The sequence below is a fragment of the Macrobrachium nipponense genome, chromosome 43 (genome assembly GCF_015104395.2).
Source record: "Macrobrachium nipponense isolate FS-2020 chromosome 43, ASM1510439v2, whole genome shotgun sequence".
Lineage (NCBI taxonomy): Eukaryota > Metazoa > Arthropoda > Malacostraca > Decapoda > Palaemonidae > Macrobrachium > Macrobrachium nipponense.
In genome coordinates this window covers 40,198,897-40,218,457 of record NC_061104.1, presented here as the reverse complement: position 1 = coordinate 40,218,457, position 19,561 = coordinate 40,198,897, and the positions used below count along the sequence as shown (strand labels likewise).

At 38.2% G+C, this 19,561-nt stretch overlaps 1 protein-coding gene across 9 annotated transcripts in view; it reads left to right on the top strand.

The window, feature by feature from the left end:
• Positions 1-19,561, top strand: part of LOC135213686 (peripheral plasma membrane protein CASK-like) — a 416,049-nt gene that overhangs the window by 264,842 nt on the left and 131,646 nt on the right. For all 9 annotated transcript variants that reach the window (XM_064247775.1, XM_064247772.1, XM_064247768.1 and 6 more), the window contains exon 2: positions 13,385-13,576. In XM_064247775.1, the coding sequence (XP_064103845.1) occupies positions 13,385-13,576 (192 nt within the window). The remainder of the gene's footprint in view (positions 1-13,384; positions 13,577-19,561) is intronic.

Below are 19,561 nucleotides of genomic sequence, written 5' to 3'. Positions count from 1 at the left end.
CTCTCTCTCGTACGCACATTTTAAATTCTACATCTCTCTCTCTCTCTCTCTCTCTCTCTCTCTCTCTCTCTCTCTCTCAGTACAAATTTAAAATCCCACTATATCCTCTCGAGCATCTTTTCCTTTCTATTTGCCGACATTCTTCTTTCAATTTTTCGAAAGCGACACCAACCAGAGATAAATATGCATGGAAGAATTGCATGTTTGTTTTTTATTAATTTTTTTTTTCGTAATTCCTCTCGCCTTCTCTTCGAGGGCAGAAATAAAGCAAAACAAGAAAAAGGGTTCTTTGGGGCTATCGTATCTTTCGTTTCATTTCTTTGGACAGTACCGGGGCAGAGACCTCTCTACGTATACTACTACTTCAGCATTATAACGAAAAAGGATTCTCTTTCGTTCATTTTATTATTATCTTGGCTTTCAAACTTGGAGAGATCACCTTTTTCGTCCTGAGGAGTTTTAGTCCTTTTTTTATGAGAGGAATTCAAAACGTTTCTTTGATGGTTCCAGCTACTTTTAAACTTCGTCGTATTTATGTTGAAAAAGTTTTTTTTTATTTATTTATTTTTTTTATTTTTATTTTTTTTTAGTCGGTCCCTTTGAAGTAGGTCATTCCCAAGTTTTTTTGGTGAGGTTTCTGATTAGGAGTTTAAGCCTCTGGGTATTGAATATCATTTATTATTGTATTATCATTATTATTATTATTATTATTATTATTATTATTATTATTTCCGTAACCTTTACCCCAGCGTTTACTTAGAGTTCTATTTCGTCAACTTCTGCTTTTATCTTGGCATTGATTTTCAGATTTCCTTTACAAGACGTCAAGGAGTGGGCTATAGATTTTCGGCAAAATGCCAAACGCTGGGACCTATGAAGTCATTCAGTGCTGAAACGGAAAATTGAGAGTAGAAGTAGAAAGGTTTGAAAGGTGTAACAGGAGGAAAACCTCAGTTGCACTATGAAACAATGGTTAGGAAAGGGTGGCAAGCGAGATGGAAGAAAGCGAATATGAACGGAAGCACAGTAAAAGGAGTGAAAGGGGGTTTCTAAGTAATGCACGCTATTATATATATATATATATAATATATATATATATTATATATATACACAACCACACGCAATAATCTACAAATGTCTTTTAATATCTAATTCGCTCTTCCTTGGAATGAATACATTTTCATATAACGTTAACCAACCAATGGGGAATTTGTTAGTCGATATAATAATTCGGTTAACATATATAAAGAAAATGTTTGAATTCCGAGGATAGAGCGAATTAGATATTAGAGGACATTTATATATATGAATGACGGATATATATATATATATATATATAGATATATATATATATATATATATATATATATATGTATGTATATATTACACATGGAAAATTACCGCTCGATAGAGACTTTCTCTTAGTAGGCAATAATGCGAGTTGATGCAGTACTGATTCGTTGTTATTATTATTATTATTATTATTGGGGAGCAGTCGAGCTATGACTGACATTTTAATTAGGTCAGTTAGAAGGCTCGTCATCACTCTACAAATTGGACATCGTTAATGAACCAATTTACGATATTTAGGGAATAGTAAGAAGGCGATTGATTAAGTTTCTAAAACTACTATCACCCCCCTCTTTCTCCTCTCCCGTCTGTGCGCACCTCATGCGGTTGCACTGTAGGCATTACTTTAAGTCCTTTGCAGCGTGACTTCGGCCCCCCTCATAGCTGCAACCCCTTTCATTCCTTTTACTGTACCTCCTTTCATATTTTCTTTCTTTCATCTTACTTTCCACCCTTTTAACAATTAATTATGCAACTGCTGTGAGGTTTTCCTCCTGTTACACCTTCCAAACCTCTTACTCTCAGTTTCCCTTTCTGCGTCGAATGTCCTCGTAGGTCCCAGCACTTGGCCTTTCGACTGAATTCAATATCTTCGATTTTATCCTGTCGACTATTCTGTATCATTAAGCTTTTTCTCTCTCGATTCCAGAGTGCAAATTCCACCTGATATTGTCTGTGTGGCATTGGGTAAAATGGCTTGAGGATTGGGAGGGGGAGGGGGAGGGGGAATTAGGGGGTTGGTTTAGGTAGGTAGGGAGGGATGATGAGGGAGGGGCCAGACCTCACGACCGGACAAAAATAACGTAGGTAAAAAAAGGAAATGATATCTTGTGTTTGAAGAGGATCTCTCGGGTGATGAGGTCTGAGGGGGGAGGAACCCACCGTTGAATTGCTGACTGGATGGATTCCCAACAATGAGGCAGACCATTACACAAGGGCTTTCAGATCCTCTCTCTCTCTCTCTCTCTCTCTCTCTCTCTCTCTACTTGCTACTGTGTTGCACACTCCTCCCTCCGCCCTCCAAACATCCTTGTCTGAACCGCGACATGTCTTTCGTTGAGGGGGAATTGCTCTCTGCATCCGCATGCATTTCGGCTCGTCGATTGTAAGCAATTTGTTGCCTTGTGGACTTCCTTTGCTTGTTGCTGCTTAGCTTCTCCTCTCTGTTGGATGATGAGGTCCCATGATCTCATGGCCATCGTATCTCTCACTAAGCTGGTTTTTGCTTGGATGATTTCAGTGATCCAGCTTTTATCCGAAAGAAAAGAAAACATATCAGAGATGGCTATTTGGCTATTTGTTAGGTTTTACGATTGGTGAGATAGTGCGTTTGACACTGCAACAACACAGGCCACCATGGCCGGTTGAGAGTTTTCATGGGTCATACCACGACACTAACCACTATGTGTTCGATCACTTGCCGACTTGTGTTATTGACGCGTTTAATGCACTGTTGATGCACTATTAGTTTCATGGCCAGTTCTCCTATGACTTGTCATCGTTGCCTGTGTGTTAACGACCTCTTACCGGAACTTTTCGTTTTATGGCTTAACCGAAAAGCATTTTCTTATCGACTGAGCCAGTTTTCTCAGTCCTTAACTAACCTCTTGATGATCATGTCCGTAAAGGGGTAGTGCCGTCAGTACACCTCACGACAGTACTGTGATATCTAGACACTCTTCTTCGTGGATATGCTCCACCTTTTTATACAAATCGACAGTAATAGAAGTATCGCAAAAACCATGTTTCCTCTGTATAAAAACACATTTCCTTTCTAGCTAGCTATGTTCTGCCATGGTAGGCTAATGATATTACAGAAGTGACGATACATTTTGCCTTGGCTTTCAAGCCATGTTGACAACCAGGCAGTGAGAAGTGCTCTTGAAGTCCTTGAATCGTGGACAGACGTTAGGAAAAGAAGGAATAAATGATAGGTTATAATTTGAAAAAAATAATAGAAAATTATTCGAAGAATCTACTATTCTGTACAGCGTTCAATCAAGGCCACCGAAAATAGATCTATCTCTCGGTTGTCTCGGTATACTAATGCTGTATGAGCCGCGTCCCGCGAAACTTCTGCCAACGCCCGTTGGTGGCCTATCTTACATCGCTGCCTGACGCATGATTATGGTTATCTTTAACCATAAATAAAATCACAACTACTGAAGCTAGAGGGCTGCTATTTGGTATGTTTGATGATTGGAGGGTGGATTATCAACATACAAATTTTCAACACTCTAGCCTCAGCAGTTTTTAATATCTGAGGGCGGAGAGAAAAAAAAACATCTCAATAGTTTTCCTTAACAGGAAATTAAAAAATAGTTAATTTAACGATTCCCAAAATTAAGTTTACAATTCTTCGGCGTGCTTACGCGTGCGCACGTGCATTTCTCAACTCCTCCACCTGTGAAGTGGAGCCTGAGAAATCCTGGAGCCGTTTCTGGAGCAAGAGGCCAAATGGAATTTTCTTGTACTGAGAATCAAAGGTTTATGAGAGATGCGATGTCCTCAGTTTGGCTGTGAAGAAAAAATAAGTCTCTCTCTCTCTCTCTCTCTCTCTGCATCTCAAAAATCTCGTCTCCTCTCTCTCTCTCTCTCTATCGCCCTTACTCTACTTTTTCACAATTTTTGATTTTTTTTTATTTTTAAATGGAATTAGGGGGTCCTATTGTTAGGGAAGTTATAGGCTTATTCTCTCTCTCTCTCTCTCTTAATTGAATCGGCTTCTTTCTTCAAAGGAGAACCGAGAACGGGCGAAGATTCAGAACTTTTTGTTATTGAGAGAGAGAGAGAGAGAGAGAGAGAGATGATAGCGCTATTAGACCTATCCTCTTAGTAGCGACAGGAGCGTATCGTTAAATAATGAAATTTCTGGAGGATATCTGGAAGAGACGATGTCTTTTATCTCTCTCTCTCTCTCTCTCGTATTTGATGGAAAAGGAGAACGGACATTAGGACACTTTGAATGCACATTAAAATCTGCTCCTACAGATATGTGACCACACGATGTCTCCTCTTAAGGATGGAATATAACAAGTCTTTGAGACATCCTGATCCTTATAACTCTCTCTCTCTCTCTCTCTCTCTCTCTCTCTCTCTCTCTCTCTAGCTAGACAAAATCATTAGGACACTGAATGAACAGTAAAACCTGCTCCTAGAGATAAGCGAGCGCACGATGTCTCCTCTTAAGGATGGACTATAACAAGTCTTTGAGACATCCTAATCCTTGTGACTCCTTGTAATTTGTTGGAATCGTTCGTTTCTTGGATAGTTTATGATTCCAGCCGTAATCACGGACAGTACTCAACGTGTTGTTTGGTGTTGGTGATGGGCGGAATATATATATATATATATATATAGGAATTATATATATATATATATATATATATATATATGATATAATATTATAATATATATTATAATATTATATATATAATATAATATATATATATATATATATATATATATATAGTATATAGTATATAATAGATACTATTATGTATGTGTCAATTCTTTTGCCTATTTTACGGAATATCGTTTCTCTACTATTATTTTCTTCCCTGTAAAATTCGGATAAGTTATTTATGTAATTAAAGACTAGAAAAAAATCACCAACCCTCCTTCTCGCTCATGGGTTCGAAACCCAATTCTCCCCTACCGCTAAGGTGGGAACCGATTCAGGCTATCGGGTACGAGACGGGGGGCATCATACCCTCCCTTGACGACGAGGGCATCGAGGCATCGCGTCATGGTGCCACGGCCAGCCAATTTGCATTTAATTAGCATAGGCCGTTCGGGCCACGTCATAATAGAGCAGTGTATTCAGTATTACTCGGGCACTGATATGAAGTTATGGTATATTGCCCCCTCCCCCACCCCCCTTGTTAAAGGGGTCGTGCAATTTGGCAGTTGGGTCCATTACTGCTGATTGGTTAATGGTCTCGCCTCTGGAGAGAGCGGTAGCGGGGGATGGGTCAGACAGACAGACAGACAGACAGTCAAGCACGGCTAAGGTTAGTTGGACTGTAAATCTATCTGTCCGTTTTCTTCTCTCTCTCTCTCTCTCTCTCTCTCTCTCTCTCATTTTTCTTTCATATTGTAAGCAGCCTCCCCTCCCTCTCTCTCGCATGAAGCTGCTTACCCTCTCTCAAACCCTCCCCCCCCCCCCTTTTTTTTTAGTTGAATGCTTAGCCCCTATTTTCGTTTGTTTGTCACTGATCTTTTGTGTTTGTAAAAACCCCTTTTGTAAATGGATTTTGAAAACTCTGCCGGATTCCATCCCCACGTTCATTTACGATTTTTCCCGTCTTTTCTTTTTTCTGTTGTTGGACGAAGTACTTGGACGGGAAAGGAATCACCGTGTAATGCAATGGGCGGAGTTCATGAAGTGCATTTATGAATTTTGTTTCAAGACTTTTGCGAGCGCCCTCTCTCTCTCTCTCTCTCTCTCTCTCTCTCTCTCTCTCTCTCTCTCTCTCTCTCTCTGTGTGTGTGTGTGTGTTCTTCTTTAGTTGAAAAAATAGAAAATGTGGAGCGGTTTGATTGCATTTAATTTCTTGCCACGTAAAGATCACTCACCTAATAAATACATTTTTTACAAAGCTACGTTTATTCCAGTTACTTAACTATTCTCATGCCAGTGCGTTCTCTCTCATTTTTATTACTTCTCTCGTAACATGTTCGTTCCCTCCCTCCTCCTCCTCTTCTTCTTCTTGTTCTTTTCCTCCTCCTCCTCCCTCCCCTCCTCCTTCTTCTTCTTTTTCTTCTTCCTTCTTCTTACCCCCTCATCCTCCTCCTTCCTCCTCCTCCTCCTTCCTTCTCTACCTACTCCTCCTCCTTTCTTTTCTTCTTCTTCCTACTCCTCCTCCTCTTCCTCCTCCTCGTCTTCTTCCTACTCCTCCTCCTCCTCCTCTTCTTCCTACTCCTCCTCCTCCTCTTCCTCCTCCTCGTCTTCTTCCTCCTCCTCCTCCTCCTTCTCTTCTTTATCTTCCTCCTCCTTCCTCCTCCTCCTCCTCCTATTCCTTCCTCTAGCCCTTCCCCCTCTTTCTTCCTCCTCCTCCTCCTCCTCCTGCTGCAGATCTTGCAGCGATGTTTCATTACCTCCTGTCAGCTGTGCCTTTGACAGATTCATTTGGCGTCGTCGCGCGCCGAATATCAAGAGGAGAAACTGCTTTAACGCTCTCTTCTCGTGTGTGTCCGATTTTGAAACAGACCACTGACTGACATAGTTTTCCCTTCGATCTGGTCAATAAACACGTTAAAATAAAACGCGCCGGTTTTTCTTTACAATGTATAGTAATGCTGGTGGGGGGGGGGGGGGGGTGTCACTATCTTAGACAGATGCGCTTATAGTTTTATGAACCTTGTTTAATCGTTTGAAGACATGGCATTAGAATAATGACGCTGATATACGTGACTTATATTCTAGCTTATATTCCATGATGTTTCCGAGGAAATGAAATAAACAACATTGGATGTTGTAGATGTTGGAAAGCATGTCATATGAGTTATGCCATTTTCGAGCATGTCCACACACTTTCTTCTTGCAATATGATAGAGCATGCCCTGTTTGACTGTCGAAATATACTTAGCATGTGAGAAAGCATGAGGTATTAGGACTTACTTACACGTCGTAGCATTTGGGAAAGCATTTTTTATGAGCCTTCTTTGAAATGTTGAAGCATGCACAAAGTCTCATGAGACTTTGAGAATTCTCATGGTTATTGCATGGTGGAATGTATGTCTTGTGAGACATAGGCAAGAAAATAATGAACGGTAAGTTTCTGAGGGTTTTTTAATATAATGTGTGGGTTTTGTTTTTCGAAATGTTCACTTCTCTATTTTGCTTTTAAGATTTTATATTTCCCCTTTTTTCTTTTTACTTTCTCATTTATATAGAATATGCTTCGTCAAAGCGGTTTCGTATTTTGCGGTTGATGGAAAATCTGAGTGTGTACAGATATAGATATATATATAATATATTAAAATATATATATATATATATATATATATATATATATATATATATATTATATATGTATATGTGTGTGTGTTGTGTGTGTGTGTGTGTTGTGACCGTATAAATTTCAAATAAAATTCAGTCATTTGGTTCAGTTTCTTCTACATTACCCAACTAGGAGACACACCGCCACTTCTTGAATGTGTTAATCCAAGTTTGAACGGCCTCTTTTGGTCTCCAAACGCTTTTGTCATCCTCGCCCTATATTGGAGTGAAGCCAACTGCTTTAAAAAAATTATGTGAGGATCTTCATCTCCTTCAGTAGTTTTAACATTCAGTTCTTTTACCCAAATCCCGAACCTCCAGAGATTTTATTGTTTGGCTTTACAGCCAAATTCTTGTCCATGGCCGCCAAGTGGCCAAAAATGTCTGTATTCATGGACTGTTGGGCCACAGTCTTATTAGGTTTGGCCACGAAGAATCCAGAATCCAAGAGAGAGAGGATGAGTCATTTTTAATCATGGCCATCAGATCTCCAAAGGAAAAAAAAAAAAAAAAAAAAAAAGGCTAACTTTTTTTTTTTTTTTTTTTTTTTTTTTTAACCCAAGACCATCAGGTATTCAATAAAAATAGGTAACCTGTTAACCAACGACGATCAGGAATCCCCCCAAAAATAAAGGGCATTTTTTAAACCAAAGATCATTAGTTGTCCAAGAAAATATATACTTTTAGCTTTCTGTAAAGGAAAACTATTGCGATGGCTTTGTCTGTCCGATGCACTTAGTTTACTTTTCTGTTAAAGAAAACTCTTCAGATGGCTTAGTCTGTCCATCCACACTTTTCCTGTCTGCCCTCAGATCTTAAAACCTACTGAAACTAGAGGGCTGCAGATCGGTATGTTGATCATCCACCCTTGGCATTCTTGGTGTTTCCGGAACTCTCCTGGAACAGGACTCTCTCCTGGAAACACCAAGAAGTCGTTCTTGGCATTCTCGGTGTTTCCAGAACTCTCTCTTGGAAACACCAAGAAATCGCTTTTGGCATTCTTGGTGTTTCCAGGACTCTCTCCTGGAAACACCAAGAAGTCGTTCTTGGCAGACTTGGTGTTTCCAGAGCTCTATCCTGTAAAGACCAAGAAGGCGTCATTGGCATTCTTGGTGTTTCCAGAACTCTCTCCTGGAAACCCCAAGAATTCGTCATTGGCATTCTTGGTGTTTCCAGGACTCTGTTCTGGAAACAGCAAGAAGTCCCCCTTGGCATACTTGGTGTTTCCAGGACCGTCTTCTGGAAACACCAAGAAATCGCCCTTGGCATTCTTGGTGTTTCCAGAGCTCTATCCTGGAAGCACCAAGAAGTCGCCCTTAGCATTCTTGGTGTACTGGAAACACCAAGAAGTCGTTCTTGGCATTCTTGGTGTTTCCTGGACTCTTTCCTGGAAACACCAAGAAGTCGCCCTTGGCATTCTTGGTGTTTCCAGAGCTCTGTCCTTTAGCACCAAGAAGTCGTTCTTGGTATTCTTGGTGTTTCCTGGACTCTCTCCTGGAAACACCAAGAAGTCGCCCTTGGCATTCTTGGTGTTTCAGAGCTCTATCCTGGAAAGACCAAGAAGTCATCGTTGGCATTGGCATTCTTGGTGTTTCCAGGAGAGAGAGAGAGAGAGAGAGAGAGAGAGAGAGAGAGAGAGAGAGAGAGAGAGAGTCCTACCGAAGAGAAATTGATTTCGCAGCTTCCTTCAGTCCTCGCCCTCCAATTAGCGCGTTACTAATTGGGTGTTTTTAGCGTTTTTCCCCGATGGAATTCCGTCTAAAGCTGCCGATCAATTAGCGACCTATGACTGGCTGGCGGGCTGTTTTTGTGTTTGCCTGCGCTGCGCTTTTGTGCGGCTTCAGATCTGTCGGTCCTATATTTCGACGAAAGAGATTTTCTCCTTTTTGATGAAATAATTTTCCCTTTGTAACAGTAATTCCTCCTGTGAAGATTATATGTATCTGTATTTCCCCATTCCCTTCTTTTACTCCTTTCAAATGAACGTCATGTTCTTTGGAAGCTTGAATTTATTCAAGTCAGTGGCCTCTTTGGTGGGCTTGTTCCGTATGAATAAGGTTCATCTTCGGAATAGTATGTATGTATGTATGTATGTATGTATGTATATTATATATGTATATGGTGTATGTATATATATATATATATATAATATATATATATATATATATATAATATATATATATATATATATATTATGCACAAACATGTGATAGAGAAATTCATTTCTGGATATAATGTGGTTCGGATCCCACAATAAGCTGTAGGTCCCGTTGCTAGGTAACCAATTGGTTCCTAGCCACGTAAATAATATCTAAATCCTTCGGGCCAGCCCTAGGAAAGCTGTTAATCAGCTCAGTGGTCTGGTTAAACTAAGATATACTTATACGCAAACATTTGACGGTGGTAGGCAGAGTGCAGCCCACATACTTCACTATTTGGAGGTGATGACCTGACCATTGACGAACTATGACGTATTTCATCTTACCCCCCCCAGAAAACTTCTCTATATCGAGTTTCAAACTGATTCACGCACACAATTTTACTCGAAGAATCTAGTGCGATATATATCACATTATCCAATGGCATCGCGTCTCCTGGTCCAAATGTTAAGTTGGGTTGGAAATCTGGAGAGTCATCATAACTTCAGATGACAGACATAACTTTAGATTACATTACTACTTAGCATAATAGGCTTAACGGAATGTACCGTGAGATGGAAACGTCTCTACCAGAAGCCTTATTTGCATGTTTTTTTATATATTTTTTCCAAGGTTTATCTGTGTTTAGAACATTTCCAAATAATAAAACGCCCTACGAATTGGGAGCAAGCAAGTCTTTGCAGTGGAAAGCAGTGCAAAAGATTTGCCATTTTTTCATAGATTCAAAATATATTTAAACAGAAAACAAGAATTGATAGAATGAAGAAAATGTGGCATTATTTGTTAGTGTTTTTATCTCTGTTCTTTGATTGGCACGTATTGGCTCTGTTCATGTACATAGTTACGTTAGTAAGGTATTATTCTTTGATTGGCACGTATTGACTCTGTTCATGTACATAGTCACATTAATAATTATACCTTTCATATTGATTGCGTCTGTGTAGACCAGTCATGTCAAATTAATTTCTCGTATTGAAGGATACTGTTCACACGAGGATTCCAGTAGTGCTTTATGGAGTCAAGTATTCCTTTAATCCTTTAACAAGAACAAACCTGGACCACTTTGAAGTACTTCTCTCTCTCTCTCTCTCTCTCTCTCTCTCTCTCTCTCTCTCTCTCTCTCTCTCGTTGGAAATTAAATCTGGTACCTGGCTTTTTTTTCCCTCTGGCAGACTCTTTTTGAGTCTCCTAATTCTCGTCTGTCCATCTTCATTGCAAAAGGATTCGACAACAACCTTTTTTTAAGTGGCCTAATTTCTCTCCTTCCTCCTCCTCCTTTCCTCCTTTCTCTCCTTTGTTCCCCTTTCTCATCTCTCTCCCTCCCGCCGTCCTCCCCTCGGGTTCTCTCCCTCTCCTCTCTTCTCCTCACTTGAGGTGGTTTTTTTTTTAAACCCACGACCTTATGGATAGTCTTTTCTTTCTTGTCAGCTATATGTATATATACTATATATATATATAATATATATATATATATATATATATATATATATATATATGTATATATATATATATATACATATTTATATTTATATATACCTACATAAGTATACATACATATATATATATATATATAGATATATATATATATATATATATATACATATATATATACATATATACACATATATATGTATATATATATGTATGTATAGTATGTATGTATAAGTAAGTAAGAAGAACAGTTTACCTTCCTTCATTTAATCTGAAAGCTTATGGTTGAATCCTTTCTGTTACCGATCATTTTATCTCGGAATTAACAATGATAACTTAATTTTTCACGTTCATATATAATCTGTAATACGCATGATTTTCTTGTATTATTTTTTGTGGTATATTTGATTATTAACACATTCATTTGCTTTGCATAACCATATTGTCATGTTACATAGGATCCGTCCCTGACCTGAACATTCTTATTTTTATCCTTTTATATTTTTTTATTTCTCGCATACTGAATTTATACATTTTGGTTTTATAGTTTTATCATTTCGTGTTTTAAAATAATTTTATTTTATTTTTTATAGATGCTTCTTAGTCCTCATTAACCTATCTATCATTTTGTTAAAATCATTTTTATTTTAGTTTTTATAGATATCTCTCAGTCCTTTTTAACCTGTCTATCATTTGTGTTAGTCATTTTTATTTTAGTGTTTATAGATATCTCTTAAACCTTCTTAACTTATCTATCCCATTTGTGTTTGGTTTAAAATCATTTTTATTCTAGTTTTTATAGATATCTCTTAAATCTTCTTAACTTATACCATTTGTGTTAAAATCTTTTTTTATTTTTTTTATAGAGATCTCTTAAGCCTTTTTAACCTATCTATCATTTGTATTAAAATTATTTGTATCTTAGTTTTTATAGATATCTCTTAATCCTGTTTAACCTAGCTATCATTTGTGTTGAAATAATTTTTATTTTTATTATTATAGATGTATCTTAATCATTTTTAACTTGTTCCATCATTTATGTTAACATCATTTTTATTTTAGTTTTTATAGTTATCTTTTAAGCCTTTTTAACCTATCTGTCATTTGTGTTAACATAATTTTTTATTGTTTTTTCAAAAATATTATAATCCTATCGTCCTCATTTTTTGCATCAGTAGGAGTGGTAATATAAGATTTTTGCCATTAACATCATCATTCTAATTAATTTTTTGAAGTTGTTGAATTCCCATTAATAGTTTTTTCACTGGATTTTTTAAATCTTAGTGCCCTTTATCCTTATCCTTTGCAGCAGTTCAATTCCCATTAAGTCTCGTTTATCCTTATCCAGTGCAGCAATCGAATTCCCATTTAGTATCCTTTGGCAGCAATCGAAATCCCATTGAGTATCCTTTATCCTTATCCTTTGCAGCAATCAAATTCCCATTGAGTATCCTTTGCAGCAATCAAATTCTTTGAGTATCCTTTGCAGCAATCAAATTCCCATTGAGTATCCTTTGCAGCAAATCAATTCCCATTGAGTGATCCTTTGCAAGCAATTTTCAAATTCATTGAGTATCCGTGCAGCAATCAAATTACCCATTGGAGTATCCTTTGCCAGCAATCATCCCCATTTGGAGTTAAAATCTTTTGAAGCAATCAAAATTCCCATTGAAGTATCCTTTGCCATAAGCAATCGAAATTTTCATTGAGTATTCCCTTTGCCGCAAATTAAATTCCCATTGAGTATCCTTTGCAGCAATTTGAATTCAAATTCCCTTATCCTTGCAGCAATTTGAAAATTTCCCATGAGTACCTTTGGCAGCAATTCAAATTCCCATTGAGTATCCTTTTGCAGCAATTGGGGAATCCCTTGAGTTTAAATCCCCCTTTTGCCGCAATCGAAATTTCCCCCATTGAGTTTATGCCTTGCAGCAATTGAATTCCCATTAAAAAAGTATCCTTTGCAGCAACCGAATTCTCATTGAGTATCCTTTACCCAGATCATTTGCAGCAATTGAATTCCCATTCATTATCCTTTGCAGCAATCGAATTCCCATTGAGTATCCTTTGCAGCAATCAAATTCCCATTGAGTATCCTTTGCAGCAATCAAATTCCCATTGAGTATCCTTTGCAGCAATCAAATTCCCATTGAGTATCCTTTGCAGCAATCAAATTCCCATTGAGTATCCTTTGCAGCAACCGAATTCTCATTGAGTATCCTTTACCCAGATCATTTGCAGCAATTGAATTCCCATTCATTATCCTTTATCCTTATCCTTTGCAGCAATCGAATCCCCATGACTTATTTATTTATATATATATATTTTTTGCATAGAAATCATTTAATCATAGTTGTTGTTGTGTTGTTGTTGTGTGATATAACAGTGAAGGTAGTTGTAACTAACGGCCGCGTCCCTCGCTTCTGCCCCCCTCCTGCAGGCACTGCTGCAGGCGCATGATGTGGTGGCCCACGAAGTCTACGGCGACGAGGCCATCCGCGTGACGCCGCCTCCCCTGCTGCCCTACCTCAACGGCGGGGACGAGGTCGACCCCGCCAACGGCGACGTGGACATGGAGAATATCACCCGCGTCCGCCTCGTCCAGTTCCAGAAGAACTCGGACGAACCCATGGTAAGGTTTTTGGAAGGTCTCTCTCTCTCTCTCTCTCTCTCTCTCTCTCTCTCTCTCTCTGTGGATTGGTTGTATGTCCTGTTCTCATTCGCCCCCTCAACGATTCGTGTTTTTCGAAGGAAAGGAAAGTACTGTTTTTTTATTTATTTATTTATTTATTTACTTATATTATTTATTTATTTATTTTTTGTCATTCGGAAAAATAATGAAAGATGCTTTGCCCCTTACCCCTGCCCCACCTCCTACACCTTTTTTTTTCTTTCTTTTCCCTTATAAAATTATAGGTTTTTTTTATTACAGTCAGAAATTTAATGAAAGATTTATTGCCCCCTCCCCTTCCCAGCCCCCACACACTTTTTTTTATTTTCCCTTTAAAAAAAATTCGTGTTTTGCGAAGGCAAGACAAATTTTATTTTTATATGCATAAACAAATTTAACTGCAAGTTGGATTCCCCCCACCCACCCTTGTTTCTTTTCCCTTTAAAAAATTTAGTTTTCCAAAGGATAGACAAATCCCCCCTACTTTTTTTTCATTCAGAGATTTAACTTAAAAATGCATCTCCCATACTGCCACCCCCCAACCCTCACAAACCACCCTTCTTTTAAATCACAGATCGTCAGTTTATGCTGTGGACGGGCGGTGGTAAGTTCAGTTGTTTTCTCAAAGATTCACCTTATTTAACTTGATTTCTGGAATGATGTCAGGCCATATCTTTGACCAATTTTGAACTTTTACCTGTGGGAAGTCCCGAAGGATACTCTGTTCCTTTAAGAAAATTATTTGACTCAGTTTTTCAACACTTTTCGGCTAAAAATCTCCTCCACTTGTGGAAGACACTGGGAGTTATATTCATTTACAGAAATAAAATTATGGGAAGACGCCTGGTGCGTTAAAAAATATTTGACCTCAGAAAAAGGCAAACGCATTAATAACTGACCTCAGACAAAAAATTATGGAAAGACACCTGCTGCTTTTAAAAAAGTATTTACCTCAGAAAAATGCAAAAAAAAATAAAATATATATATATATATATATATATATATATTATATATATATATATATATATTATATATATAATTGATTGACCTCAGAAAAGAATTATGGAAAGACACCTGGTGCTTTTAAAAAAGTATTTACCTCAGAAAAATGCAAAAAAAAATGAAAATGTATTGATTGACCTCAGAAAAGATTTATGGAAAGACACCTGGTGCTTTAAAAAATATTTGACCTCAGAAAAATGCAAAAAAAAAAATAAAAAATATTCATTTACCTCAGAAATAAAATTATGGAAAGACACGTGCTGCTTTTAAAAAAGTATTTACCTCAGAAAAATGCAAAAAGATAAAAATATATTGATTGACCTCAGAAAAGAATTATGGAAAGACACATGGTGCTTTAAAAAAAAGTATTTACCTCAGAAAAATGCAAAAAAATTAAAATGTATTAGTTGACCTCAGAAAAAAATTATGGAAAGACATTTGGTGCTTTAAAAAATATTTGACCTCAGAAAAATGAAAAAAAAAATAAAAAAAAAAAATATATTCCATTACCCTCAGAAATAAAAAATTATGGAAAAGACCACGTTGCTTGCTTTTTAAAAAAGAAAAAAAAAATATTTACTCAGATAAAAATGCGAAAAAAAAAAAATATATTGATTGACCTCAGAAAAGAATTATGGAAAGACACATGGTGCTTTTAAAGAAAATAATTTACCTCAGAAAAAAAATTATGGAAAGACACCTGGTGCTTTTAAAGAAAATAATGTACCACAGAAAAAATGCAAATAATTAATAATTTACCTCAGAAAAAAATTGCAAAGACACCTGGTGCTTGAAATAAATTTACCTCAGAAAAATGCAAAACAATTAATAAATAACTACAGAAAGAATTATGTTAAAGACGCCTGGTGCTTTAGAAAATATTTGACCTCAGAAAAATGTAAATATATTAATAACTGACCTCAGAAAGAATTATGGAATGACACCTGCTGCTTTTTAAAAAATTTACTTCAGAAAAATATGCTTAACAATCTACCTCAGAAAGATAAAAGCATTTTTTTATTTTTTAATATATTTAAGAAAAAATGCAGGAAAAATTAATACACCTCAGAAAAAAAATAAAACTCCTAAACTCGTAACACTGTTAATTACGTAACTTGCCATTTTTGAAACACTTAATTGGTTATTGTATTTTGATACGGGATACGATGATAAACTTTGGACGTTTGAATGTCATAAATTGTTGTACAGTAATTGAAAAGTAAAGTAAGTTTGCATATTAATTGGATAGAATGGTAGAATTTAATTGAAGTTACAACGGGCAGAAAAAATATTGTATTACATTAACAAGGAATGGAAAAGATGTGTGTGTATATATATATATTTATTATACAAAATATAATAACGCCATATCGTGTTCCTTAGTTATCAATAGAAGGATCCACAGCAATATACAATTGTTTAGAATGACGAAGTGTATTTGTAAAAAATATTTACAGAGCTTAAATCTAAATTTAGGCTCTGAAAATACTTTTACAATTACATAGTAGTGAGATAACACATGCAACGCTGAATTGAATAAATGACGATGAGATTAAATGCCTTAGGGAAAAATGTTGGTGAAATAACGTATCAGAAATCACTGCATGAGAGTGCCATTAATTTTGGTCTTCCAATATTTGGTATACATGGTTAATAATTCTACTGAAGATTCTCTCTCTCTCTCTCTCTCTCTCTCTCTCTCTCTCTCTCTCTCTCTCTCTCTCATTAATCTGTCGAGGGCTTACATGTCGTCTAGCATAGCCACTTACCTTTAACAAGACTAAGACACTCCAGCTGAGTGTGTTAGATGTTATGTATGTATATTGTTGACAGGATGCCTTTTCCACGTGTGCTTAAGTGTGTGTGTTTGTTTGTTTGTATGAGAATACAGGAGCTTGTCTCTTACAGGTTGCTTCAAGCACCCAGTATTCATATGAGTCTGTGTGTTTGTTTGTTTATTTTTATAAGGATACAGGAGCTTGTCTTGACAAGCTGCCTCAAGCACCCAGTATTCATGTCTTCAAAGCAATCATTTCTGGAATAACATATTTGGTACAGGTGTAGCCGCACACAGTGGTTTTTTCCCACCAAGCCCCTTTTTTTTTGGTATAAAACCCAAACACTCTCAACCCCCTTAACCCCCTTTTTCACCCAAATTGGTTCCCCCTTGGCTCAAAAACAAAAGGTGGTCCCATTCCAAAAAATATATGCAACGAAATGCTAACACAAACACACAGTCTAGTGCAGAGAAAGCCCCAGCGTGACCTCTCAGTAGTAGTGCGGACTCATGCACACTGCATTTTGTGTGGTCCTAGAGCCAGTTTGAACCTGCCAATCGTGGTCACATTTCCTCCCTTAAATCTGCAAAAATTCCCCCCCCCCCCCCCCTTCAATTAAGAACTACTGTAGTCAAGCAAGTGTCCCATTATATTATTTATATACCCTGTAGATTTTTTTCCAGTTATGACAGGTAAACAAGTTGAAGTGTAAAATTAAGGAATGTATATATATATATATTTATGAACACAAATCATAATACCACATGAAAAATAATTGGCAGAAATTCGTAGCCGAGCACTTTCGTCCCTCCCTTTGATAAGACATTGTCGAGGCACAAAAACTGTATGTATATATGTGTATACATATACGAACACACAAACATATATGTGTGTGTGTATGTAAATATGTGTGTGTCTCACCCAGAAACTTCATGTTCAGCAAGATTTGTAGGCGAAATTTGCAAGTGCTCTCTCTCTCTCTCTCTCTTACAATCTGATTCCTCAAACTCCCTCGCCCTCACGTCCCAGAGAGTGGACCACGACTTATTCCCTTTCCCTAGGGAACTAGTCTCCAGCCTCCTTCTCCCCCCCCCCCCCCCCCCCCACCACCCCCCCCCCCCCCCCCCCCCCCCCCCCACCCCCCCCCCCCCCCCCCCCACCCCCCCCCCCCCCCCCCCCCCCCCCCCCCCCCCCCCCCCCCCCACCCCCCCCCCCCCCCCCCCCCCCCCCAATCCAGTTGCAACCGTCATCGTTTCATCCGTCCCACGGTTCCTCTGGGAAATGAAACCTGTTCTGGAAAACCAGGATTTTTACGCTGTCTCCCATCACGACTTCAGATCTCTCTTGCCCCCCCCCCCTCCCCTCCCCTTTTCATTATTACGCGTTCGATTTGTCTGGGGTTCCTCTTTTATGACTGAAGTTACCTTAGCCACCAGCTTCTCTCATCGTTTTACAGATTGGTGATTGCCGAAGGAGAAGGGGAAAAGACGAAAGACCGTAAAGGAGTCTGGTGTCGTCACGAGTCTAGGGTCTGGTCGGGGGTGTGTTAGACAGACGTCCAGTCCTCGTGATTATTATCATCATCATCTCCTTCCTTCCTTCCTTCCTTCCTTCGTCTTTTCCCGTCCATTATTCGACATTTTCGTGTTAGGATCGTAGCTGGGGTGTTTACATTGGCGTCATCGTTCGTTTTGCCTGATATTCAAAAACAGTCATAGACTTACGGTTCAAAACTTTGTCACCCAGAAACTTAACTTTGTATTAAGCAATTTTTCTTGGTAGACTTCAGATATGTTTCGTCTCTTCTGTTACACACACACAACACACCACACACACACATATATATATATATATTGATAGATAGATATATAGATAGATGTGATTGACTCATAACGGTAATTATGGGAGTTGTACTCAAAATTCAAACCTTCAACACTCTCTCTCTCTCTCTCTCTCTCTCTCTCTCTCTCTCTCTCTCTCTCTCTCTCTCTCGGGCGGTTTTCGAAGCCCCTTGCAAGGACTTTAGAAGTCCTCAATTAGAGCAGAAACGGGCAGCAGTTGAAGTAGGGTTTTCATTACGTGGTCCTTAAGCGTCATCTTACGATTGGGAAGCTTCGTTGGGTATCGTGATGGAGAGGCAAATATTGGAACGAAGGTTGAATTTTGCCACGGGTCACGTTTTTAGACTCTCTCTCTCTCTCTCTCTCTCTCTGACAGAGAAGGAAAAAGCTGTATGCATATAGGGGAGGGGGCCTAAATAATGAGACAATCAACAAATAAGGAAGCCGCAGTAAAGACCTTGGTGTGATGATGAATAGGAACATGTTATGCAATGATCAATAGCAATTCTTTTGGCAAAATGTAAAGCAAAAATGAGAATGTTGTTACGGCACTCAAAACAAGAAAAGCTGAACACATGATTATGCTTTATAAAACATATGTGCGTAGTCCACTTGAATATTGCAATATGATATGGTACCCCACACTATCAAAAGGATATTGCACTAATAGAGAGTGTACAAAGGTCCTTTACAGCTAGAATAGAAGAAGTTAAGGACCTTGACTACTGGGAAAGACTACAATCCTAAAATTATATAGTCTAGAAAGGAGAAGAGAACGCTACATGATAATTCAGGCATAGAAACAGATAGAAGGAATAACAGAAAATATCATGGAACTAAAATATCAGAAAGAGCAAGCAGAGGTAGATTAATAGTGCCCAAAACTATACCAGGAAAAATAAGGAAACCACACAGGACATTATTCCACTACGTACCAGCATCGATAATGCAGCGTCTATTCAATGCGTTGCCAGCTCATCTGAGGAATATATCAGGAGTGAGCGTAGATGTGTTTAAGAATAAGCTCGACAAATATCTAAACTGCATCCCAGACCATCCAAGATTGGAAGATGCAAAATATACCGGAAGATGTACTAGCAACTCTCTGGTAGGAACATTAGAATGTTTGCCTCACACTGAGGGACCTGGGGGCAAACCCGAACGACTGTAAGGTCTGTAAGGTAAGGTCTCTTAGGTTACGTTCCTTACTAGGTTTAGGTAGGCCTTTAAGGGGGGGGGTGGGGGGGGTACGAAGCGAAGCCCCCTGGTCAGGCAATGTTCCCTAATTGATCGGCCTTCCTTCAATTTACTTGAAGTGACTTAGA